Source organism: Netta rufina (assembly GCF_964035555.1).
Source record: "Netta rufina genome assembly, chromosome: 21".
Lineage (NCBI taxonomy): Eukaryota > Metazoa > Chordata > Aves > Anseriformes > Anatidae > Netta > Netta rufina.
This window is the reverse complement of record NC_140145.1, coordinates 6,212,448-6,237,179: the sequence shown is the minus strand read 5'-3', so window position 1 is coordinate 6,237,179 and position 24,732 is coordinate 6,212,448. Positions and strand designations below refer to the sequence as shown.

The window sequence follows — 24,732 nt, the reverse complement described above, 5'->3', positions numbered from 1 at the left end:
AAGAAGAAACCACACCTGAAAAGTAAGCATATTGTGTGGAGGAAAAAAGAAAAATATTTTGGATTTATCACCATAGCACTTAAAACACTTAACAAAATGGGATGTAATGGAGATACTGTAAATTCATTTTGGAGAGGGACAGCTGAAGACTGGGAAGCTGTCCCTGACACCGGGAAGTGAAACTGGAACCAGTGCTGCCTAACCATGCTGAAATATTCTATGCAGTTATTCAAACGGTTCATCGTAAACACTGCAAGATGAGAGAAAACACAGATGGTGCAATACGTATATGGTGCCAGTATTATGTGAAAATTAAAAGGATTTTATTGACTGATGTTTTTCCTGAAAACTCATTGAAATGTACAAACTGGACATTCAGTAACTGAATTGTACATTCTGTATGTCACACAGATTCTTGCAGCCACTTTGAAGAGAGAATGTTATTTTCACTTACAGGATGTTCACATCATCGCAGACACTAAAAGTGTTGATATACTCTAGTCTAAAAGTGAAACCAAAATAGAACTGGACATAATGGTACACTGCTTTTTGCCAATCCTATTGACTCAACATGCGCCAGTTTCACACATTAAGTACCTACTGTACAGTTAGTGAAACACCTGACCAAGCATATGTCTGAAGTCATGATTGCTTATTAAATAAAACCCCTTTTCCTAGACTTCCAAGTTGTTTGTAGACAAAAATGTACTTAACTCAACTTGTTTCCCTGCAAAATGTTCAGACAACAATGTCTTGTCAGTATCTCTTTGAAAACTGTGGTTCACGCTAAAAAAATGGCTGTAAATAATTTCACAAAATTAATTCCAGATGTAGGTATTTAGAGAAATGTGTAGTTAATTTCAACAGGCTTCGCTGTCCTTGCAAAACAGAATGCCCTGTTCTCTGTCCATAATCTATCACGTGGCAGGTAATATTAACCTCAATTAATAACTGCCTATTTATAAATTTGGAGCTACTTACTGATTTCAGTCCTGCTACAACAGCTAGGTGTACTTCAGAGTTACAGAGACATCACAACTGCCTAAGGGTTTCAGAGCTCCTGTCTTCAGAACTCCCCTATGTGTTTTTTCAACCTGCAGTCATTTTATTGCTACACAAAGGCCACAGCAACTGTTGCTCCCTTTTGTTGCTGGTACTGAACACTGGGCATTTTCTATCCAGCAGGACGTATTAAATACTGTATGCCATATTTAACCTCAGGAACTGTCTCGCAGAGGAACCTGTATGTATCTTTGGACTTTCTTACAGTTAACCAACCCTTTAATGACAGTCCTGTATTTCTTTTTTTCCTGTTACAATCCTAAGAGCAAAACGTCATTAGAATCTGAAGAAAAGAGGTCTCTTTTATAAGCTCAATACAGTACTTTTATATTTCTGACTATGATATACAATGTATACCATAAATTAATTAAGACAAATACTTGTCACTTCATCTATGTAGGCACAAGTAAATCAATGACTTTACTGAAGTGGAGAAATCTTCAACGGTATCATGATTCTGGACTCCATTTCCTGAATAAGGGGCACTGAAAAAAATTGAGACAAGGTTTAATTTCACTAAGAGATCATTAACAGTTCTGCACCAGTTTAAACCGATATTATTGTCTTCAAATTACTCCCCTAGCAAGTGCATGTCAAAGTCATCAGTAACCACCAACAATCCTGTAACTGAAGCATAGCTGTTTTGAGAAATGAGTGATTTTTTTTCAATGTAATCTGTCTCCTCCTTTGAAGACAAATATTTCTATTCCGTTTCACCATAATGAAAGTTACCTTATATTTTTCTGGTATGCTTTCTTTGAAATAGATCCTATGAAACTGAAATCTAACATTGTTAGCATACTTTTATGAGTTTTGTTATGAAAGCTATCTTTGATCTCAAAGATCTCCTAGCTTCTATTTCCAAAGTCTAATTTCCCCTTTTAAAGAAATGTATTTAACAAGGCTCCAGTATTTAATGTAATCTGTTGCTCTACAGGGGAGATGTTTGCATGAAAACTGTCGATTAATGTCAGAAAGTTTTAGCAATCATGCAGCGTCTCCAAGTTTGTACAACTGGTTGCAAAACCCACTTCACAGCTTAGTGAAATGTCCCTCCTTTACTTTACGGTAGCAAAACTGACACACAGATGCACTCAAAATACAGATGCTATACTTTTTATCATGACACAACGTACTGAAGAATAAAAATGATGGCATGCAGAAAGGTCTGCCTCCAGCATTCCAATGAGGTTAATATGTTACCTGTGTAATAGACTAGTTCATCCCAGCCAGGTTTATGCCATGCAGCATTCCTTATATCTTCTCTCGTTTGCAGATCTTTGTAGGCTAGTGAAGGAAAACAAGCACAAAGCTTAGAAGTAACTCCTTTTCCTTCTACATATAAATAGCTCCCTTAAATGTATTCTAGGGTGTAATTAGGAGACTGCAAATATGAGGAAGGAAAAAATCAGGTGTTCTCCACAAAAAGGAAAACTCCCAAACCAACGCAAACAGAAGGAACTGGGGAAGAAAGAGAAACATGCTCTGCAAATGCTACACCATGTAAGTACTGCATGGTTGGAGTGCTTTGGGTGGTGGTGGGCAAACAGACATCAAATGGTGTTTGGTGAAACATTCACCTCTGACCATAAGTACTTCTATACAAATTGTCAAAGAGTATTAGAGATGCAGTACCAAAAAAACTAACGTGTGCTGATTTTAAGTTTTTAAGTGTGACCATGGCTATCAATGGCAGCATGAGGAAACCTAAACATGGTGGGGAGAGAGGTCTTAGAAACAGGTAAGGCAAATAATGCAACGGAGTATTGTTCTACGTGGGTGGTGTCAGATTTCTAATGCTGAAATAGAGTGTTCTGAATTGTCAAGATCTGAAGGTAACACTGCATGTTTTCTAAAATAAGTATTAGACAATTAGTTTCTTGAATGTGAAACAATCCTAACTTAAAAGTCACATAAGCATTGGTGGAAACTAACAAACACACAAATAAGCCAAAACACTGTAACGTAGTAATGTAAATCAGTGCTCGACTTTTCCTTCTTTTAGATGTGGTACGTGTGATGCTTGAAACTAAATTGTAAAAATCTGACTTCAGCATGAGTGGGGATGGAGAAGAGAGATGGCAGGACATGGCTTGTCATGTTTATATTACTGAAAGCAAACAAGTAGATAAGAAAAAGCCATGAGAAACTGCTGATGGAAACAGAACAAAGCATGAAATGTTCACTTCTGCTTGTTTCTTTTAAAAGTAAAGTTCCCTACATAAAAATATAGAAAATCAACACAGTTAATGTAAAAGAAAAAACTCAGTAAGACATTCCTTTGCCTTTTGGAAAAACTTTGTCTCCTGGGCAAAGTCAACAGTCTATTAGGGGCTGATTGAGTGAGAATGAAGCATCCAACATAAACAAGTTTACCCCAAAGGTGATGAACCATATACAGCTGTCCAATTTGTGAGAAAAATCCTCCAACTGCTTCATTATTATCCTGTCGGAAACGAATTGCACGAGCCCTATAGAAGACCAAAAGAGCCTTTAAGAACAACAGAACTGAGTAGGAAATAAATGGTAACTGAAAAGAAAGAACATGTGAAAGGAAGCCCAAATTTTAAACATTTGCAGTACCCTTCAGCAATTAAAAATGACAAAAAAAAAAAAAAGCTACATTTTTTTCCAGTACTAATTAAAATATGCCTTGTTAGAATGTGTTAAAATTTGAGGCCTATGGTTTTATTACACTGTGTATTAATCAGTCTTTGTTTTCAAAATTAGATCCATTATAATAACTGCTGAATGGTATAAAGTGGCAGGATATTTTTACAGAAGGTTATTCTAAAACTAAACCCTTGGGTTTCAGTCATACCATCTTTGCCACACTCATTTACCACAGATTTTGTGGTTGTGAAATCCAGCTTTTTTATTCACATAGACGTTTGTTTTGCAGCTCTACTATGCAACATTGCATGATCTATTGTGTGAGTAAGATCAATATCTCTTTTAACTACAAATCTGTTGCATGTTATAAACCACATTGGATACCATTGTAGATATGCCTATCTCATAAAAAGTAAATTACTGGAAAATTACTGTAATTAAAAAAATTATATTGATGACAACATGTCTAAAAGTCCAAGTCCTCACCTTTGTCAAAATAATTGAAAATACTCCACATTATTTAACTATCAACCATAAGAACTGCATGGACTTAGTGAATGTAAACTGGAAGAAACTTACACTGGTGTTAAGTAAGACAAAATCAGAGAGACAAGATCGTAAAAGGAGACTGTCTCAAATGCTTTTATAACCTATATATTAAAATATAAATGTGCTGCTCAACAGGTTTTCAAGAAGCAATTTTTTAAAGATTAGAAAAGCCAAGACTTAGGCCATTTAAACTAAAAATAAGACAACTACTAGTGGTGCTGAAGTTGTGAAACATCAACACAGTGTTAAGGAGTTAATGGCCTCCCTTCACTGAGCAGTGCTTTCTACTAAAAATAAATTATTTCTGCTATATGATATCAAGCTAAAAGGGTTATGTGAAGGAAAGCCAGACCACGGAGCCCACAGAGTTGTTTGCACACAGAATTCCTTTTTCTTTCCTCAAAGGATAAATTGAGGGTCAAAGAACTATTTTACAAGTTGCCTAAGAACAGAAGCAAACCATTAACTGGGTGACTGAAATGTTTTGGTATCATTCTGCCACCTCCACTTCATAACTTTTAAACACACATCTCTCAAGGAGGAAAACAAAAGTGCTATGGCAATACTTACCAGTAATTTCCCCACTCAATCATTGTTCCGGGCTACAAAAACAAAACAGGCTGTTAAAACTGTAGTTTAAAGAAAGCTGCAATATTTAGACAGTTTTCACAACATTTATGTATGGAAAACACTATTTATTAACAAAATCTCTTCCTTGAAGTGATAAGCATATTATAATCATCTGTAATTACTCTGTTTACTTACTATATTACTTCTTAAGTAATTTTCCAGAAGCTTCCCTCAAATTAAAACACAGGATTTTCAGCCCTTCATAGAAGACATTAGTATCTTGTTGGAGCTTGCCTTAATTCTGGACCCCACACTTTGAAAGCAACAATGACTCAGCCATCAGCTTTGATAAAAAACAGATTTTTAAGAAGAGGTCTGTTTTCCATCTACATTGTATAAACATGCTTTGAACATTTTACAACAGCATATAGCTTAAAAAAAAAATAAAAAGAAAAATTGAAACTTACTCTAAGTTGATAGGATCTCAGTTCATAAATATTAGGCCCCTCTCTGGGAACAGGTTCATTCCAGAAACTAAACTCCAACAATAGCTGGTTCTTGCGAGAGAGAAGCATGTTACCTCTTTCTTTGCGAAACTCCGTGAATTCCTTAAAAACAATATGATCATTATCAAGCTGTATATTATGTTTCAACAACAAAAAGCAGTAAACCATACAGCAGTTTAGATTTTTCAATGCTATCTTGGAGTTCTGCACATTGAAATCATTTAAATTGTACTGGCATCTAAACTCCCCTGGCATCTTTGAAAACTTCAACTGGCGTATTTACAGAGCACCTGAGAATCTTGAAGTGTTTCATAAAGTATTCAGGTATTAAGAGTCAGTATTTCTGAATCTGAGAATAAACCCTCTTCTAAAGCTTTTTCTAAGGCTGTACAGACAGTGATGACATAAAGAAGTAAAAGCAGGTATCTAAGTGAGTGCTGTTTGGCTCTGACCATTCTATGTTCTCTTCTATTAACCATTTCTAACAAATCCATGCATTTTACCTTATTTTGACGGAGTTTACTCATGACCTCATTGAGAGCTGGATAGCCTCCTTCATACCTCCACAGATGAACTGAAACAGAAAAAAAGGAAGTTTTTTCATGGATGTTGCATGTAAGCTGCAAAGCTTATGGAATATCACAGTATAAAATGCTCTTCATACAACAAAATTATAAGAAAACAGAAGTCATGTAACTGGTTTAAAAGATTTTCATTAAAGAAAGCACTACACAATTGAACGTTTTAAGAATAATAGGATCATCTGTTTTTTTGAAAGGGGTTCTTTCAGAAAATTCTACAATCTACTCTGAGCATAACAGGAAGATTATTTAAAGAAGTTTTTTGTTGCCATGCTAGTAAAATGTGATGACTTTACATGACTAATTTATATTGAAATTCAATTTAACAGGCTGATTTAATTCCAGAAACATCTTTTATACCAATTTCACCTAAGAACAACAGATTGGTGGACTTCTTATTTCAGCAAGTTACTTGAGGAAAAAGAGCATGAGACACTTTCAGTAGGATGAAAAATGATGGAAATGTTATTTTTGTGGTAAACATTAGATTAAAAAAGCACACCAGAAGATATCTAAACGTGCTAGAATATTTGGTAGGATTTTCCCCACAGAAACAACTTCAGAACAGGTATTTGCATTTGTTAGTCTTTTCAAAGCATTCTTTCTTTAATTAATCACAACATATGGCTTTAATAAATCATTACTAGATTTATTTACAAACACTTACTATAGCAAGGCAACAATATTTCACCTCAAAGAGTCCCAAAAGCTGTTTCCTCTCCTATATATAAGTCCTGGGCCTTTCCCAGAAGAGTGATCTAGAGGCTAACGTAAGGCACTTCACTATGATAGCAGATTCATCCAGTGTGCCTGCTTCTATTGTCTAGTCCCCAGGGCAATTTGATATATCCAGCTGGTATTAAGACTGCCTGGGCACAAGTACTGAACAAGTCAAAACCCCATAATCTGCTTTACTAGACTGCTAGAACTGCTGCAGTAACATTTTCAAGCCAGGCTATAGATGCAATTACAGATACAGTCTGTGTTAATATATTAAAAAACAACAATGAATGAGACTTGGTTAAGACACTCATTTCAATCATCTTCATTCTCCAATTTCCCTTCAACTTTTAAGAATTGTTTCTCAGACATTGTTTGCTTTATCTACTGCTATTTCCTCACATTTGTGCAGTGCCAATATTGCAATATGCTGTAAATGCTGGAAAATTACTGATGAGTACATGAGTATATTCTTCAATACTTCTTCAATAATGGAGTGACATTGATACTAGCACAGCTCTAACCATGGAGCTTCTATGACCTAAGAAGTATCAGCACACCACTTTGTATTTGTGGTTTCCCATTCCTTCAATTTCCCAGAGCCCAGGAAATTTTTCATTTTTTTTTTTTTTCTGCATGAGACTCTTTGCAGTTACCTCTGTTGCAGCTCTTCAGTAATTAGTAGTTCAATATATTTTCTATCTGTGTTAGGTGGTATCTTTATACGAATATGAACAGAAATATTTATACTTTCTTCCAGTAAAGGCTGAGCTTATTGTGAGCTTACAATGCAATCCTTTTTTCAGATGGCGTGAATGATTTGCATTTCATTATCATACAGCAGTTACAGTATGAAAGTCTGAGTAAAGCTTTTATACTGGCCAATACAAGTTCAACTCTGCCTTTGTGAGCCTTTGGCTTAAGCATTCAGGAACACAACCCGTGCCTGCAAAATATTACTGGAACAAATTTTACAAGGATTTCCCCAAACTGTTAATCTACCCCCTGGAAGACAGGAAAGGATTAACAATAGGACAAATTTTAGGAATTAAAGCTTCACTGTCAAACTCAGCAAGACAAAAAGCAAGCACTGTAAATGTTAATGACTACCGTAACTGATGCACACACATCCTCGCTGCATAGGTTTACTAACAACAGAGATGATTTAAAGAGAAGAAACCTGCCAAGCACACGTTTCACTTGTATGGTTTTACGTTCTGTTGTACTTCTATCTCCTACCAGCCTGATCTTGCTCTCCGTACCACGTGTTCCAAGTCCCCACCAGTGCACATGGGTAGTGTTTTTCTTCATGAATCTTTGGCAGCACCTCTTGACTTGAAAACAAGGAATACAGACACTGTGTTGCATTTCCTTCAGGGAGGCTACAGTTGATATGTATAACAAATCACCCCGCGTTTATCATTATGGTACGAAAAATCACAAGCTCTACGTTTCAGAAGAGAAAGCTGAAATACAAGAATCTGCTACACAAGGGGAAAGATAGCTACCACACTACATAAAATTAAGGTAAGTGTTACCATTTCTTAGTCTGTAAGACAAATGCACAGCATGGTAGGATTCTTGGGATGCAATGAATGATGTGATATCACCTAACAGGTTATCCAACACATCAGGAAAATAAACATCAGATGTCTCACTTACAGGAAACGCAGCCTAGCTACATGGGTGGTTTGCTTTGGGGAAATGGTTTCTTTATCAAGAGAGGTAGAACACACAATAATAGGCAAGGACAGTCTTTCTCCTGTACCACGTACAAAATTTTAATTCGGTTGACCTGAATGAATAAAAACAAGTATTTTGTTTGATCAAATGAGAACTGGGTTTCATAGAACACAGACTTATTGCCATCTAGGATTTCAGAAAGTAGGTCTAGTCTGAGGCAACTTATCCCTTAAAGCACTTATCCTTTAAAATACTGTGGAACTGCCTAGCAAAAACATCTAACACAAAATTTGTTTGATTTTTTTCCAGTATCAGTAGTATTTTTTCACATGTTAAAATGTGACCAATATTAGCATAAGGAAATTAGGTTTTACTGATAGCTAACTTGGTTAAGTCAGCTTTCGTCAAACTGAACTTTGATGAACAATTCTGTCGGTCTGGATGAACTTTGCTTTTTAATATTTTTCCCTGAATAATTACTGCTCTTACCCAGTTTGATTCATGGGCAATGTCTCTGCATGGTATCAAATACTAGCAAGCAGGCTTGTCTTATACTGACAGTCAGAATATGAGAGTCTTCCTCTTGGTTCTACCACTGACTTTCTAGCTGAGTTAGAGCGAATCTCATTACCAATTTGTATCTCAATTATTTCTTATTACATAGTGGAAGTAACATGATAGAAAGACTCTCCAAGGATATTTTCAGTCACCATCAGTGCTTCTGATGATGAAGCTTAACGAGATCCTAGAAAGGCAGCTTTAAACAGGAATGTTAACTACAATAGTCCTAAAATATATTTTGTTGTGAATTATATTTAAAAATACAGAATACCTTATAATTCATAGACTTGAACACTGTCTTTTTCACTTTAAAAAACTTCCCTAATTCTTCATAAGGGGTCCTCAACCACAGTGATTCATGAAATACTCTCATAATTGTCTTTGTTACATTATTTCTTTATGAATACATGATTACTAATTCTCATTCCGATTTCATACAGAAAAAAAATGAATTTACTTGCTCATGTTTAATTAAGGAAGGAAGGAAGATCAGAAGTTCTTTCATTGTTTTTTACTACTCCATTCTCAAGTTTTCTCCTTTCCTTGAATACTTCAACTATCTTTGGTTTGGAAAGAATAAATCCAACCCCCACATACTTCATCTGACTGAAGCAGTTTCTTTCTTTGCTATTGTCTCTTTCCTTGAAAATAAAAGCCTCTGCTTTCACTCAACATTTAGGTAGCTCATGAGTGCGGAGAAGTGGTTCCTGGTCTCATGTAATTGGACATGTTTATATTAAGCTTTTAAACAGAAAGATGGCTGAATGCTAATTGTGCTTCTCTGTATATACACTTTTTAAACAAAAAGGTTAAAAATACCTTAAGTTTGGAAGTTATTCTCGTGGATTTGTATATTTGTATAGCAAGGAAAATAGGTTTGGGTTATCGAGCCCCATTTCAAAGCTGAACACAGATATGTTGGACAACCTACTTATGGATGTGCAATGAACCCGTAACAGAGTTGAGGACATAAATTAGGAGTTGTGAACTTCCTCACCCTCCAGCCCAGCTGATGTCTCAGCTAATGCACCAGCCTTAAAAAATCGATTGCTGTAGGGTACCATTGTCCTGAGAATGTTTTATTTAACTGACAACATGATCACTGTCAGTGAGAAAGCCCTGCTGGTTCCAAATATGTGAGGCTCACTACGTTCCCAAATTTAAACATTCAGTTCTTTAAAAAGGCAGCTGTTCTGGCTCCAGTGGAGTCATTGTGTAGGCAGAACAAGACTAATATTTGTCTAATTTCATCCTTAAAATAGTAAATTTAACATGTTGCCATTCATGCATTTTATAAAACTGTAACTTTTTGGAAAACCCGCAATATCACTGCTCTCTTTGGAGGATATCATCCCAATGCAAAGATCCTATCCAAGGATTTGTGCAGCTCTTTAAGAGTAGATCTCAGTAACGTAACTTTGCAGAAAAAAGACACAAATGAACTGAGGGAAAATCAAACCCCACATTTTTAAAATCTCCTCAAAGTTACACTTTAATTGAAAACTGGCATGCAGTTTTACTTACCAGCGCTCTCTCCCTCTCGTTCCTGTATACAGACAATAACCACCCTCAACCAATTCCTACATGGCATTGGAGTTGGGGGCATGCTAGCATATCAGGATCTGCTCACGTGGACCAGCAACGGTAAGACACTTAAGGGAGGGGAGTGAGCTATTCCAACAAACTTCACCTCTGGTTTCACAACAGAGATCACCCTAAGTGGCAGCTCAGGAAAATGACTCCTCCACAGGGGAAGGCAGGGGGTGAGCTGAGTCAAGTACCTTTTGCTAGCTTTCTCCAAAAATAGTATGATCTATTTACCCTGAAAGTAAATGCAGAATTTGTCCACCTCCCCTCTAAAAATAATTATCGTATTTGCCAATTTTCAGAACAGCTTGTGACCAAATCAACAAGACTAAAATGTGAAAACATAACATGCACACTTACCAAAGCTTGTTGTAGGCGTCTAGACATTCTGGTTTTACATTGTGAACTGAAACAACAACATTAGATGAGAAATGCAGGAACGGAACAAAGGAACGGTAATGTTAAATATAGAAATATCACTCACTCTGTAGTTTATACAGACTGCTGGTCTCCCTTTTGGCTAGAAGGTTGGAGTGAGCATCCTTCCTTGGGTCGACTTTGCGAACAAATAGCGATTTTAACCAGCTGTCTTCACGAGGTCTGCTAGCTGAAGATACCAGTCCCCTGCATATTAACAAGGACATTACACTGTCACCGAGCGTGTCTTGAAAATAGCCATAATGCAGGGAAGACAGGCACAATCAAATTTAATACAAACTCATACAAACTCATAACATAGTTACAGCCAGGGCAGTTCCTAAATCTTTCCACTGAGCCACTCACTAGCAAGGTAAAGGCAGTTCTCTCACAAACCATTTTATGTGACTTAGAGCTGAACAGTCAACCATGAACTATCCACTCATCTATTTTGTAAAGCATGGCAGGCAATGGGTGCATGGCTGCTTTAACTGCCTATTTATCTTCTTTTTAATTGTCTTTGCCCAAGAAGGCTGGGTCTGTCCTGATGTACACAGACAGGAGTGAAAAAGAGCAAAAAGTGTGCATAAGGAAAGATTTGCACGGTGTAAATAGGAAAGTGAGTGCCATATGCTCCTATGTTTGCTTAAATATAGCTCTGAAAAGTTAACTAATGCATCTGTTGTACTTAACTGCTCCTCTGTAACGGGTGGAAGGGGACCCCAAGTTAAAATGTTGTATCTTCTTTCTCATAAGCACTTCCTTTAGTTTCTTTCTTTTTTGATACAGGGCTTCTGCTGAAATACTGAACTATTTATCTGCAACACTAAACAAGTGGCACCACAGGTGAAAATTTAAACCTTTTCCTGTTTCGGAAGTCAACTTCTGACCCTGAATTACTGACTAGGAGACACAGATGATTGGTTTCAATCTTCAGATATAAAGCTGCCTTCCAGTACCAAAACTCTTTGACAATTGTTCAAAGACAAAAAATTAGGGAAGAAAATCTCAACTTCTTTTGGGAAAAACTCTATGAACATGCTAGTCTGTATTACACAAAACCAATTCACACTAGCAGTGTTTTTCAACAATCATCCTTTTAGTGATGTCTGAAATGTCCGATGTCCCAATATCTGAAAGTAAGCTAATGAACTGGGATGCCCCGTGGAAGTAGAATGGAGGAAAGGAAAAGAAATAAGAACAATCTCAGCTGAAATGGCCTTCAATATCAAGAAGTAATTGGTAAGTATTTGGTTGTATTCCTTGAAAATGGTGCTTTTTTGACCCCAACAAACACAGAAACGCATTCCGGTGCAGCAAATTAAGCCGTCATTCTGCATACAAGCATTGAAAAGGGCATTTCATGATAGGGCTGCTGCCAAAACAAGGGGTGTGCAGTTGCCCAGGGACAGACATACCTCTGGTCTCTGCTGGGGGAGGAGAGAGGCACAGGCGACTGCACAGTTGTGTGGTTACAGCTACATCAGGTGCCACAGGAACATATGCTGCCCCAGCTGATGTCAAATTGGAGAGGGGGTAAAGCCCACCTAATAAATGCATGTTTTTACAGCTCCTGGACAGCAAATAGGGCTCCAGGAGACAGAAGTCCATGGCAGTCCTGCAGTGCTCATTCTTTTATCCCAGGGAGATCTGTGCACTACCCTATTTTCCTCCCCTAGTTATTAAATGGAGTTAGCAAACGTATTTAGAGAGCTCTTCTGTGAGGATTATTGTTTGCAGCATTTTTTGAAGGAAATGTGTAATCATGTTGCTTTGTTGGCTGCTTTATTAGCAGCCACAGTAAGCTGGAGTTATGGGGATAATACTGACGAGCAAATTCCCTTGGTATTAGGAGAATCTTATTACTTCAGTGTAAAACTGCACCTAAAACTGGAGGTAGTTTCATCTTCTATACAAGGATGAAATGAGTTAATACTTTGTATGAAGTCTTCTACTCAGAAATTGCAAAATTCCTCATCAACAGTGACTAGTAAATCACAACTAGCTATCTAAACACACACTTCACTTACAATTAAGGATAGTAACATCTAAGTTTATTAAAACTGACATCCAGTGTACCCAATCTGAGATGCTAAAGCTGTATTTTTAATCACCAGATCCCTTGAGAAGTGCTGCAGTACTGGTGCCAGTCTAGGCCCTGACAAACCAAGCAGCCCTGATGCGATCACTGCTTCACTCGTTTGGGCCACCTGCACCCCAAACTACCTCTAGAAGAGCGAGGGACTAAATTCATGACTTCAACCTGCCAGCTGTGAGCATCAACCACATATTAGTTCAAAACTAATCCACCATCCAAAAGATCTACTTGTAACTAACTTCTTAGCCTTATGCTCCACAGTATTATAAAACTGTTCCAAGTAAAATGGACATTGGATCCAAATCACCTAAACATCACTAATGAAATTGTGAGGAAATGCATAGAATGAATGCAGACACTATATGGAATTCCAATCACACTTCACTTTTCTTCTTTCAAGTTTTTCAGGGAGCAATACGTATTAAAGAGAGTTTTCATGTGAACTTTTAAGGCACTGCTTGACTTTGCTAGCAAGTGCTTATCGCACGAATGTTATCTATGGTTTCAGATTTCTTGCTACAAAGATCGGGCCGTGAACACAAAAGGAGAACACTGAATAGCTTGCTTATATTATATGAACAGTGCTGGTGAAAATGTTTCCATCCCTCCTAACTTCTGCTTTAGTACACAATATAAACTGGGTAGAGTGGGAGGTAACAGGTCAAGTACTTAGATTTTGGAGTAATCAATGTTTGCCTGGAAGAGAAAGAAAAACAGCTTGTCTATAACTGACAGGTTTTGATTTGTGGTCTAGACAGATGTCAAAGTTTATTTGAAATTTAAAAAAAAAACACATAACCCACGCACATAAAATTTCACAATACACGTTCTCCACAGCTCTCCCCCTTCCTGGTTCAAAAAGCTGTTTGCAGAGCTGATGCATTTAGTCTTGCACAGGGGCTGCTTCTCAGGCTCAGGCCTGAGACAGGAGCTTCCCCTGCCTCAGGAGGAAAAATTAGGTGTAGATCCTTCCCAGCTTGGGTGGCTGTCTCCAAGACTTCAGGACCATGTGTGGCTGTTTCCTATACGCAAGGGACGTGTGTCTGAGCACTGTGTGCCTGCACCCTTGTCACCCCACAGATATGCACATGCCTGACCCTTCACACACCAGACATGTGGGTGGATGTGCAAACACACCCCAAAACCAATGGGTGTCCTTACACCAGGGGGCTGTACGGGTACACATAGCCCAGCTCCTATGAGAAACAAGGAATCTGTGTGCCCCGATACCCACAGGGTACATACGTGTGCCACTGTGCATCATGAAATTAGGGTGACAGTGTTGTGAGCAGCCACACACCCTGACACTTGGGGACATGTGGGTGTTGTGTTATGGGGTCAGCTGTGCACCGTGACACTGCAAGCATGGGGTGGCAGCGCACCGTGACCCCAAGGGCCAGCACCACGCGTGGCTGTGCCCCCCAAAACACATCCTGCAGAAGGGCCACACACCCTGCAGCCTGGTGCAAGAGGGATGTGCAGCAGCTTTACACCCTGAGCAATATTGGGGTGTGGGATACCCGGGCACCCCTAAACCAGCCACCCCAGCGTGTGGGCTGGCTGCGCACCCCACCATGGGGGTGACACTGGGGAGCCGGCTGCCCGCACACCTCGGGGGTGATGTCGGTGAGGTTTGAGCCACGACACAGCCGTGAACCCCCCGCGGGGGCTGCCTCGCTGCCCGTGACCTTGAGGCTCCCCCCCGAGCGGGCCGCACTCCCCGCCCTACGGCCCCTCAGCCGTCGGGGCGAGCGGGGCGCCATTTCCAGTCAGGAGAGGGGCGGGTGCAGGGAGGGAAGGGATTCCGCGGTGTAGGGCGAGCGGGCTGCGCCCTCTCCCCCTTCATCCCCCCATAACCGCCTTCCTCGCCCTTTTCGGGGCTTCCCCTGTCCCCTTTCGGGGCTCACCTGAGGGCCAAGCCGCCGCCGGCCGAGAGGCGAGGCCGGGCGCTGGCTCCCGCCAGGCTCCGCCGCAGCAGCACTCGCGCCGCCATCTTGCTCGGGCCGCCTCAGGGGGGGGTTTTAGGGGGGCTCCGCGGAATTGCAGCTCTAGCGCCGGCCGAAGGGGGGCGCGGGGGTGCTCCGGGCACGCATGCGCTGAAAAGGGGGGTTTTTGGGGACCCCCCTTGGGGTTTTTTGGGGGTCGGGCTCAAGGGACCCCCGCCGGGTACCAAAGGGCAGGGCCGCTGCGGGCTTGCCTCAGTGAGGGGTGAGGCGGTGCTGGTGCAGCTCCCTGCCCCTCCTCAGCCCCCCAAAGAGAAGGCTGCTTCTTTTTCCATTAAAACACAACCATTTGCCTCTTTTCCCATTAAAATACAACCAAAGCATCACTGCTCAGGCACACCATGCTGGTTACATTTGCCCCTTACCTTCCAGGGCTGCTTCCTTGCACACAAATCCCCTCCAAAATACCACTTACCACTGCAAGCTGTCACCACCGAAACCCGTGAGGTGTCTCCTCCACCTCACTCAAGAGCCCCTGTCTTCATCGCTTTCATTCCTGACCTTGCAGAAAGTTTTGGCAAGGTAAAGGATGCACTCAAGAAGTAGGGTAATGTCCCATGAAAACCACTTACTAAGAAAGAATCCAGACAGTTTTTCAATCACATGCAAAAACTAGTTTCTTATTCTCCAAATAATTTTTTTGCCAACATGCAGTTAAAATATTTTCTTCGCACCGTTTCAGCTCCAGTAGTGCTTACTTCAGCTAAACCAGTGGTGTGTGCTAATATCAAGTCTCCAAATAACTTTAAATTAAGAATCAACTCTAAATTAGGCAAATATTTAAAGGATGGTTCTGAAAGCAACTAGCCAATTAACAGAGCAAGTAAGTTAATGAACAAATTCTTACTTTCTACATAGGACATATAAATGAAGTTTACGCAGCTTCTATTTTTATTTTGCAATTTTTTTTTATCAGCACACCATGAATGTTGGATGGACTAGAACATGCCACGTGCTTTAACATCAGTTAAGTACAAGTGTGGTGCATCTTTAAAGACCAATTTGGGTTAAACTTGTCATCAATCTTTTAATAAAGAAGATTTCAGACTAGGTACATTTAATCATATTTTGATCTGAAAATGTTATGCTCCTGAGCCAGCAAGAATTTAACTGCACACCACAAAGCTGATAATCTTGTGTGATGCATCAGTTTTACATAAAATTACATTTACACAGCTACTCAAGAAAAATCACTGGAGATACAGGGAAAGATTTACTTCCACAATCAGCTGCAACTTGTTAACCAAACAGAAAACTTTACTATAAACTCTCTATAGGTACAGGTTTTTACAGCTTTCCTATCTCAAGTAGAGGTCAAAATTCCTTTACTGCCTCCTGTTATGCAATTGACTTGTATCTTCTACTACCCAGAGCCATGTTCTATCCTGCATCTGATTTCCTTCAGTCTGTGCTAGGGATGAAGTTTCACATTGTATATTCACTTGAGCAAGAATCAGAGCACAGGTTTCCTTCCACTGAGACAAGGGCCGCAGTTAGCCAGCTACAATTACTAATTTACATAAGCTTTAGCCACTTCAACAAACAGATCAAGAATAACCTACAGCCAATATTAATAAACATTTCCTCAAACTGAGGGACCACATTTTTCGTTCATTTTCATAGACAAGTTTGAATCAAGGTGTCTTGGCATCCCACCTTATTGATCCAAGATACAAGGTGGTACTTGAGGACTGTCAGTCTACCATCTGAAGAATAGCTGTTCTGAAGTGCTGAAGTAAATTTCAGTTTCTTATTCCTCCCAACCCAAATCACTCGCTGAATTCAGACTTCGTTAGCAGCTTGGGAGCAGCTGAAATAGACTTATGCAGGTAGAAGAAACTGAAAACTTGAAATTAAAGGGCAAATGATTTATTCTATTAATGAAATAGAACAGCTGATAGCTTACTAGCATAGGTTACCTGAGTTTGTAAAAAAAAAAAGTGTAAGTCAAAGGAGCTTAGCTCAGAAATACCTTGTTTAGCTTCTAATCTTAAGAAGTGTTTTGATGCAGACACCCCTTTACAGCAACAGAGGGCTGCTGTAACTGCCGTGCACTTAGCTCTGTGTTCTGGAAGACAGGACACAAGATCCACAGAAGTTTCCTTAGCAGAATAAAGTGATCTTTAATCTTTAACCTCTATGGGCTTTTAGTTTCATATTAAAGTATTCAGCAAATCAGTATCAGTAACTCTCCCAAAGTTCATTTTTAAAATTATCTTTTCCAATAAGATTAAATCAAAACACCTTTACCTCTTTTGGCTTTGTCATCCCATCAGCTTCTACCTCATGCTGGCATTCCATAGAGGTCCATCTCTCCCAAAACTACATACTCTTTGGACAGGTTACAAAACCAACTCTACTAAGCTCCCTGAAGTTAATATTCTCACTTGACCAGCATTATAATGGCACATGGTTGGATTTTTGTTAGAAGATAACACAGTGTGGTATGAACAAGAGTAAATAAGGACACATGCAGGTAGCTGTTTTAAGTTTCTATACTTCCTTTCAAACACTTTAATAGAATTAGTTTAAGTAAGCCTACAAGCCACAAAAGATTGCCTGAAAGACAGAACAATCAAGTAATATAATGACCCTCCCACCAAACTTAAACAATTATTTTGTCTCAGTACAAAAGGGTCATTCCAAGTGAACAGCTGGCTTTCTGAAACTGCCAAGACTTTGGGCAAAACTACATGCAACAAGAAGTATAACAATTCACATTTTCCATATTTTCATTTGAGAGGCACCTCAAATTTTTAATCTGTAACATATGTTACTAGAAGCAACTATGTTTACTATTTATTTTGACTACAAATTTCACTGAAACAATTAACATAAAGCAACAGGGCCCCAAACATCCCTGACAGAGATGAGCTGAAAAGACCCATTTAAATATTCTCTCCGCTATTTGTCTGATGAACAAACTTTAAGTTCCTGGAGTTTTTCACTTAAATAGTTTGTATCTGCCTCTGTCAGATTTTCTGAATCTGACAGGTTTTCAAGGAATCTCGTTCCTGCACAGGGCTTTCCTGTTATCGGATCTATGACATTTCCAACCTTGAAAACAATTTCAGCCAGTTCATGTTTCACATGTTTGCTCCTCCGCTCAGGCAAAGCTTTTAGAAGAACAATGTCTCCAACAACACACTGTTGCAATGGGTCATGGGCAAAATAGGTTTTCCGCTTGTTGAAGAACTGTGGAAGGAAAAAAGTCTCGGCATTAGGTTTCAAGACAGAGCAATTGATAAATTTATTCAATACAAGATGAAATAGATTTCACTAAGAAGCAAAGTCTTGTGAAATTTTTCTCAATATTGAGTTCAGAATGCATTCAGAAATGCAACTGTGCACACTATTTCCCAAAGGTGGCTCAGTATAACCTTCCCATACTCCCTGGTTAGGATACGATCGCCCACTGAACTTCGGGAAAAGGAGATAGGGAAAAAGCCAACTACAAAAGAGTGGTCATAGCCAGCATATGAATATAAATATAGTAAATTCTTCACATAACTAGGTTCCTTGTCTTAAGATCACCACTTTCCACCAGCCTCTCTCTAGTTCTGTGAGCTTTTCTTGTCTTTAAGATACTCAACAATTGCTGCAACAAGACAGCTGCCTCACTTCTTCCAAGCTCAATAACTTTCCTGTTCAGTCTGTACTTCAAGACCTGATGTTAATTCTTATCTACCCTAGTACTTCTAAAAAATAATCAGCCATGGAATTGAATTAAGTTCTTACTCAATTCACTTTTCCCATATAAAAATTCAATATATATTTTGCAGAATTCAGAAGCTTGAGAAGTCAACATATTCTTCTACAGGATAAGAATGCTGGACTGCAATATTGGACTCAAGACCCATTGCCTAATTCAAATTTTACCTTCTGGTCACCAAATACAACACCTACATATACCACAGGTTTCCCCATATAAATAAATTCTAATTTTAACCTCCCTATTTGAAATGCATTGACACAAAGAAAAGCTCTTACAGCACATCATATACAAATATTAAATATGCTTATGATTATATATACAAAAAATGACTACAGGATCTATTGGAAAAGTGACTAATATCAAGTTTAAAAACAAAGCATATTCCAAATCAACAGTAAAAAAATAAATTTAAGTGTGAACCAGGAAAACCTGCCTTCCGAACACAGATAAAGTACTTCAAGAAAGCATTTAGCAGATGAGCTGAATGGGAAATAACCTGACAGAACACACTGCTCTCTGCTTGTCACCCTTTGTAGTCAACTTCATAGACAAATCATTATGCAAGTCCCTTAAAGAGATTAAAAGCTCCAGGAGTCATATTAACAAAACATTCTTCTATACAGTACAATAATCACAGGGCAAGACAAGTTGTTAACCAGCTTTTACCTTTAGTAAGTAAGGATCTAGCACGAGCCTTGTCACTCTCACTTTGGCAGTCTTCTGCATTTTGGTTCCTATGACTTTCCCTACTATCCATTTTGCATGGACAGCTCCACGTGGTACAGACATTGTTTGGTTACGGTCATCCAGTGCCTGGCAACAAGCAAGCAAACATGTTATTTTAACAAGAAAAAAAAAAAACTAGTTCCAAAGCAACAGCAAATTCCTTTGAATCATGCTGACTGCTACATACTTGAGAAAGAAATGCGTAGCCATGGAAATTATGAACTTAACTCATACTTCAGCAGCTGTTTTTGCTGGAAGAGTTCATGAGGTTGGTGTATACCTAGAGTTAACCCAAGCAGAAAGCAGTCTGTAACTGCTGCTCAGAAAGTCATTTGCTTGTGCATACCTCATGACTTTTTGTTAACTAAACTTATAGTAATAAAGTTCTTCAAATTCCATGAGATAGCCAAAAGCTGCCTCACCTACAACAACCATAATCATTTTGAGTGAGTTCATTCCTGTAAAGAACTGTACTCCACTACTTTATTAGCTTCATTTCAATAAGGATGGCTTTCTGCACCACCCTTACAAGAATTACAAGCAAGTTAATGGAGGACATTAAAAGGTTTGAACCAGTACTAGAACTGCTGGATACTAATTACCTGTTTCTCTCTCAGCTGGCTATGCATTGCTAACCACTACTGACACCTGCTGAATTCTCAAGCTCTCCTTTTTGCACCATTACACACCAGACTCACTTAAACACCCCTGACCACCAAAAGCAGCACTTTATCCCCCCCATAGGGCCCATACAGAGCACAGAACACCTCATGCAGTCAAGTCTGAGGGGGCTTTTACCATCTTCGACTAAGCTGTGTGACCCTCAGGCCCCCTCAGGCCCCCTCAGGCCCCCTCAGGCCCCCTCAGGCCCCCTCAGGCCCCCTCAGGCCCCCTCAGGCCCCCTCAGGCCCCCTCAGGCCCCCTCAGGCCCCCTCAGGCCCCCTCAGGCCCCCTCAGGCCCCCTCAGGCCCCCTCAGGCCCCCTCAGGCCCCCTCAGGCCCCCTCAGGCCCCCTCAGGCCCCCTCAGGCCCCCTCAGGCCCCCTCAGGCCCCCTCAGGCCCCCTCAGGCCCCCTCAGGCCCCCTCAGGCCCCCTCAGGCCCCCTCAGGCGCTGCCGCCACCACCTCCGCCTCACCGGCCTTAAGGGAAGGGATGCGGAAGGGGCGGGGCCGCGGCCGGAAGAGCCGCGCGGCAGGGGGCGGGGCCGGTGGCAGGGGTGGGCGTGGCGTGGCGGGGAGGATTTAAAGGCGCAGGCCGCGGGTAGCAGTAGGGTGGTGGAGGTGGGGCCTGAGAGGTGGGGAGCTTCGTGCTGGGGGTGTGAGGGTGGGGCCGCCATTTTGTGCCCCTTGCTGCTGGGCAGAGCCCCGTGTGGGTATGCGAGCGGCTGGCATCATGCTCTACCCTCACAGGAATTAAGTGCTGCTGGCTCTTGTGTTTGTGTAATTGACCCGAATGTTGTGGGTTTTCTGCGTAAACCTCAAAGAAGTGGGATACCTGCATTGAGCACTGGCTTCTTGTTCTCGATTGTCCCTATTTTGGGAGAAATTCAGTTTAAATCCGTGAAATCAGCGTCTGAAAAAAAACAAACACCTTACAAATAGAGCAGTGTAAAATCCCTTGGCCATGCCCTATTGCTTCAGGTAGTTTCCTCCTGTCAGCCTCAGTGCCAGGCAGAGGCTATCTCATTTTAAAAACTACTTTTTTTGTTAGTTTCACCCCTTTAACGCTGGCAAGCAATCTGATGCCCACCTTTCCAGGCTTGTTCTGTTCAGGCTTTATTGTCCCACACAGGAAGGGGCAGGCAGGGAATGACACCTACCTGCTAGGACAACGCTGCAGCTTCCCTCCTTAAGGTGGCTGGGCATGGGCAGCCCAGGCTGTTCGTACAGCCGCAGACACTGTTGAAATAATTCGATCAAACACTGTTAAAGAAGTCTGCAAGTTCGCTATCAGTCCTTACAGATACCCAAGATAAGATTCAGTAAATTCTCCTAATTTACTTTGCTGCCTGAATTGCAGTGGAGAGAAGTTGGGAGGAGTCTTGCTGGCACAGGCAGGAAATGGTTAAGAGCCCTTCATATCACCTGGGAAAGCGATTCTTTGATTTTTCAGAGGGCGCTAACATGCTGCAGTTCATGGGGAACAAAGGGAAGGAGATCAACTATAAAAGTTGTTCTTGGATTTTATTTTCCGTGGCAGAACGTGCGAGGGCTGGACATTGATGTCTGCTGAAAAATAAGGGATTTTGGATTAAAAAGATTTTGTTTTCTTCTTATCTACGTTCAGAAAATGATCTGTGAAGTAACTCTGATTTCAACCGGTGACTTTAGATAACTTCTTTTTGATTGAGAGGTAAGAACAACATTTGTATCACTGACCCATTTTAAAACAGGGTGAATTCTTTGCTTAAATTGTTTCATAGGTAGGACAAGGAACACACTCAGGAGTGAGTCAACAGCTGTAAAAAGCCCACAGCGCTTTTCCTTTACTGTCTGTGCTCAGTTTGCTTGCATTAATTCCTGAGCTTAAGTGTAGAAATTCAGGAACTGGGAGAAACCTAATGAGCCGGGGGAATTTACAGCTAAGAGTTGCAGTAAATGTTTTGGCAATGACAAGAGACTTTCAGCGTGTAGTAGTATCCGTGGTAATGTGCTTTTGCACTTGATGCATCAAGCATCTTCTGGTGGTGTCTCTTAAAGTGCTTCCTGAACCTTGCTTCTTTAAACCCCACTGCACTCCCCGGGGTTTTACGTTTCAGGCTTGTAAGGACTTTGCGAGCAAAGGCACGTGTGCTGCCCCTGGGCAATGTGCTGGACCTTAACCTGGGAGGAAAGACTGCTTTTTAAAGCAGGGTCTAACAGTTTCCATTTATTCTTAACCTGTACATAGATGAGAGGTCTCACCTTAAAAGTGATGCTGACTTTTTGTGTTTGTGTCAGTGAAAACAGATGTTTGACTGTCCAAAGCGTGATCGGATAGTAACACCTCAGGCACAGTCACTGGGAGCAAGCCCTGTGTGAAGGGAAATCTTTATGTCCTGTGGAGAGCACTGTGAACCGTCCATTTACCTTGGAAATGCCAAACTGAAAGTGAATAGTACTCTCACTCTTGGCAAGGTTAATTACAGCTTGCTCATTGAGGTATTGCTCAGCGTCTGTCTCTGTAACGTACTGAATTCTGGAATTTATTGAGCTTTTGGAGGGGTGGTGGTTTCATTTGCTTTGTACGTTTTGGTGAATGCTGGAAGTGGTATCTATTGGGTGGGTTATTTCCCGTTTTGACAAATTGTGTAGTGTAGTTGTTGAGCACGACAGCCCATCTAGTGTAGTGATAGAGATAAGCATCAGTCATTGCAAGAGTCGCCTTGCCAGTTATTCTTGCTATTGCTTGTTGTTCCCAGCTTCCTTCCCCCACGTTTTGCTCAGGTGCTGGTTTCTTATGGTCAAGAATGGGGAAGATTATAACCCAGTTAGAGCTGGTGGATGTCAGTTCTTTCATCTTGAACACGTTAAAAGGCAGCATCTGGACCGTTTAGATCCTGCCAATTATATTCCTCATCACTGTTCCTGGTCCCCTCATCAAGCAAAGTTTTTTATCATCTTTCTGTTAGTTTTCATAAGGTGCAAGAAAAGCTGTGGACATTCACAGTTTCTGAACTATGTGTTCCCACATTCTGGCTGGGCTGGAAAGTTATCACCCTGCCCTCTTTTGGATTAAAATGGTATTTGGTAAGGTTATGACATGCTCTAATCTATTCCATTTTGCTGCTTCTGACTCCTGAGCTTTGATGCCTCTGGCAACTGCAGAAATAAATCACTGGAGCTCGCTGACAGAAATTGCCTTGAAACAAGCTGCACATGATTCACAGCTAAACGTTGTTATTAGCAAGTATCTAGAGAGTGTATCTCTTCTGCATTTAAACAAAAGATTGCAAACCCAGATTGCCTTATTTGGCAAGATTTATATGAAAAAGTTTTTTCCAAAAACTTCACTGTTAAGTGCTTTTGCTTATGTTGTCAGTATCTGATGTTCTTTTAACCTATCTGGTGTGAAAACCTTTCCTATTTCTTTACCAGTACTATTGATTAAAATGCCGTTTACATTTCTTGGGAAAATTTGATATTCAAAAATGTCTTTTCACTGTGAGTCAGAATGTACTTTTCCATGGAATAAAAATTCTGGAAAGGGAAAAAAATGCTATTGGAAATGTTGAACAAATTATATTGTCATTTCAACCAGGTTATATAAGAAAAAAAGAAATAACTTCAAAGTCAGAATGAAGGGCTCTGGTGTTTTTGTCATATTTTGAGAAAATTAGTACATTCTTCTGAAATAGTTCTATTTTATCTGTTCAGCATTTTCCATATGAAACTCTTTGAGAATGTTCTGTACTGGCCCAAACTCCAAGTTCCTATTTAACTGAATTGGCTGATTCAAATTACACGTTAAAAATGAATTATGAAGTTTTTTCTCTTTTTGTCTGCAGCCACTGATGTTTCTTCTAGAGCTAATTTAAGAAGGGTTTGTGCCCAGTACTCCATAGTGGTTCGTAGTTCTAGTGCTCTAACTGCTATATCCCATGGTAAAAATATTTACAGTAATTCTCTGGTTTTGAAGAAAAATGAGCAAGGGAGAGCTTTGGAATGTAACAGGTTAAAACATAACTTTGCTGTTAGCTCTGCTGCAGCTTGCAGATTAGGGATCAAAAAATTACTGGTGTAATTACTGCTGGTTTGGATGCCTTCACTTGGTGCTCTCCCTGTCGATATTACTGTGGTCGTATTACACCATACTACTATGGTGATTTTGTGGTTTTTAAGCATTCCTTTCCCTTTAATTGAAAACACCTTTGTATGCTAAACAGGACCTGTGTTCTGCTCAGCACTGTGCACTGAGATGTTGCCTAAATTAGAGGAAATGCACTCAGTGGTGAGATCTGCTTTGCACTCCTCTAAATAAAAGTATTCCCCCAGGATAAGGGGGATACCCCGAGGGTGAAGGGATTTGGTTTTTCTTTGGATATGCCTCCCATGTGTTAAGATCCCTGACACTCACCAGTTTACCCTAATTCTTTGCAGTTTGAGCTGTCCTCTTCTAGCACTGTTGGCAGGCACCAGCAGGAGGACTAATCAGGAAAAGTGCTTTGGGGATGTGTCTTGAGGTGGGGGCACATACTGTCATGCTGTTGCAGGCAGAAGTTTATCTAACTTGTTCAGAAAGACAGAACTTCCATACTTTTCCAGCATTATAGTATTCTGGTTAGTGATTTTTTTCTCAGTGTGTGACTTGCTGCAATTTAATTAAGCCCATTATTCCTTTTCCTAACCACTGTGGTCATGTAC

At 40.3% G+C, this 24,732-nt stretch overlaps 2 protein-coding genes across 5 annotated transcripts; both read right to left on the bottom strand.

Moving 5' to 3' along the window:
• Positions 1-301: 301 nt before the first annotated feature.
• On the bottom strand, positions 302-14,992 carry NIPSNAP2 (nipsnap homolog 2). The gene is made up of 10 exons (XM_084299612.1): positions 14,855-14,992; positions 10,917-11,056; positions 10,793-10,838; positions 7,841-7,935; positions 5,804-5,874; positions 5,262-5,402; positions 4,795-4,826; positions 3,439-3,533; positions 2,266-2,349; positions 302-1,547 (listed from the first exon to the last, which is right to left on the bottom strand). The coding sequence occupies exons 1-10, from the start codon at positions 14,938-14,940 to the stop codon at positions 1,483-1,485; spliced, it is 855 nt and encodes a 284-aa protein (XP_084155738.1). The 5' UTR covers positions 14,941-14,992; the 3' UTR covers positions 302-1,482.
• A 645-nt stretch (positions 14,993-15,637) lies between these two features.
• On the bottom strand, positions 15,638-20,557 carry MRPS17 (mitochondrial ribosomal protein S17). 4 transcript variants are annotated; one of them, XM_084299614.1, is made up of 4 exons: positions 19,994-20,208; positions 19,579-19,671; positions 19,332-19,478; positions 15,638-18,145 (listed from the first exon to the last, which is right to left on the bottom strand). In XM_084299614.1, the coding sequence occupies exons 3-4, from the start codon at positions 19,452-19,454 to the stop codon at positions 17,855-17,857; spliced, it is 414 nt and encodes a 137-aa protein (XP_084155740.1). In that variant the 5' UTR covers positions 19,455-19,478; positions 19,579-19,671; positions 19,994-20,208; the 3' UTR covers positions 15,638-17,854. The 4 variants fall into 4 exon arrangements, with proteins under 4 accessions (XP_084155740.1, XP_084155741.1, XP_084155742.1 ...); XM_084299615.1 differs by lacking the exons at positions 19,579-19,671; positions 19,994-20,208 and adding an exon at positions 20,526-20,557; XM_084299616.1 differs by lacking the exons at positions 19,579-19,671; positions 19,994-20,208 and adding an exon at positions 20,515-20,529.
• Positions 20,558-24,732: the final 4,175 nt, after the last annotated feature.

Bases quoted from the DNA above. Each gene is read 5' to 3' on its own strand.
- NIPSNAP2 (XM_084299612.1), bottom strand. From the start codon at position 14,940: ATGGCGGCGCGAGTGCTGCTGCGGCGGAGCCTGGCGGGAGCCAGCGCC. The intron at 5,875-7,840 runs GTAGGAGATAGA...TTTCTGTTTCAG, and splicing joins CGGAGAGCAAGATCAGGCTG to TTCATCTGTGGAGGTATGAA. The intron at 5,403-5,803 runs GTAAAATGCATG...ATTGTTTTTAAG, and splicing joins GTAAACTCCGTCAAAATAAG to GAATTCACGGAGTTTCGCAA.
- MRPS17 (XM_084299613.1), bottom strand. From the start codon at position 20,020: ATGCATAGCCAGCTGAGAGAGAAACAG. The intron at 19,479-19,993 runs GTAATTAGTATC...GCTTGTTGCCAG, and splicing joins GCCAGCTGAGAGAGAAACAG to GCACTGGATGACCGTAACCA. The intron at 18,146-19,331 runs GTAAAAGCTGGT...TTCCTTCCACAG, and splicing joins TAGATCCTTACTTACTAAAG to TTCTTCAACAAGCGGAAAAC.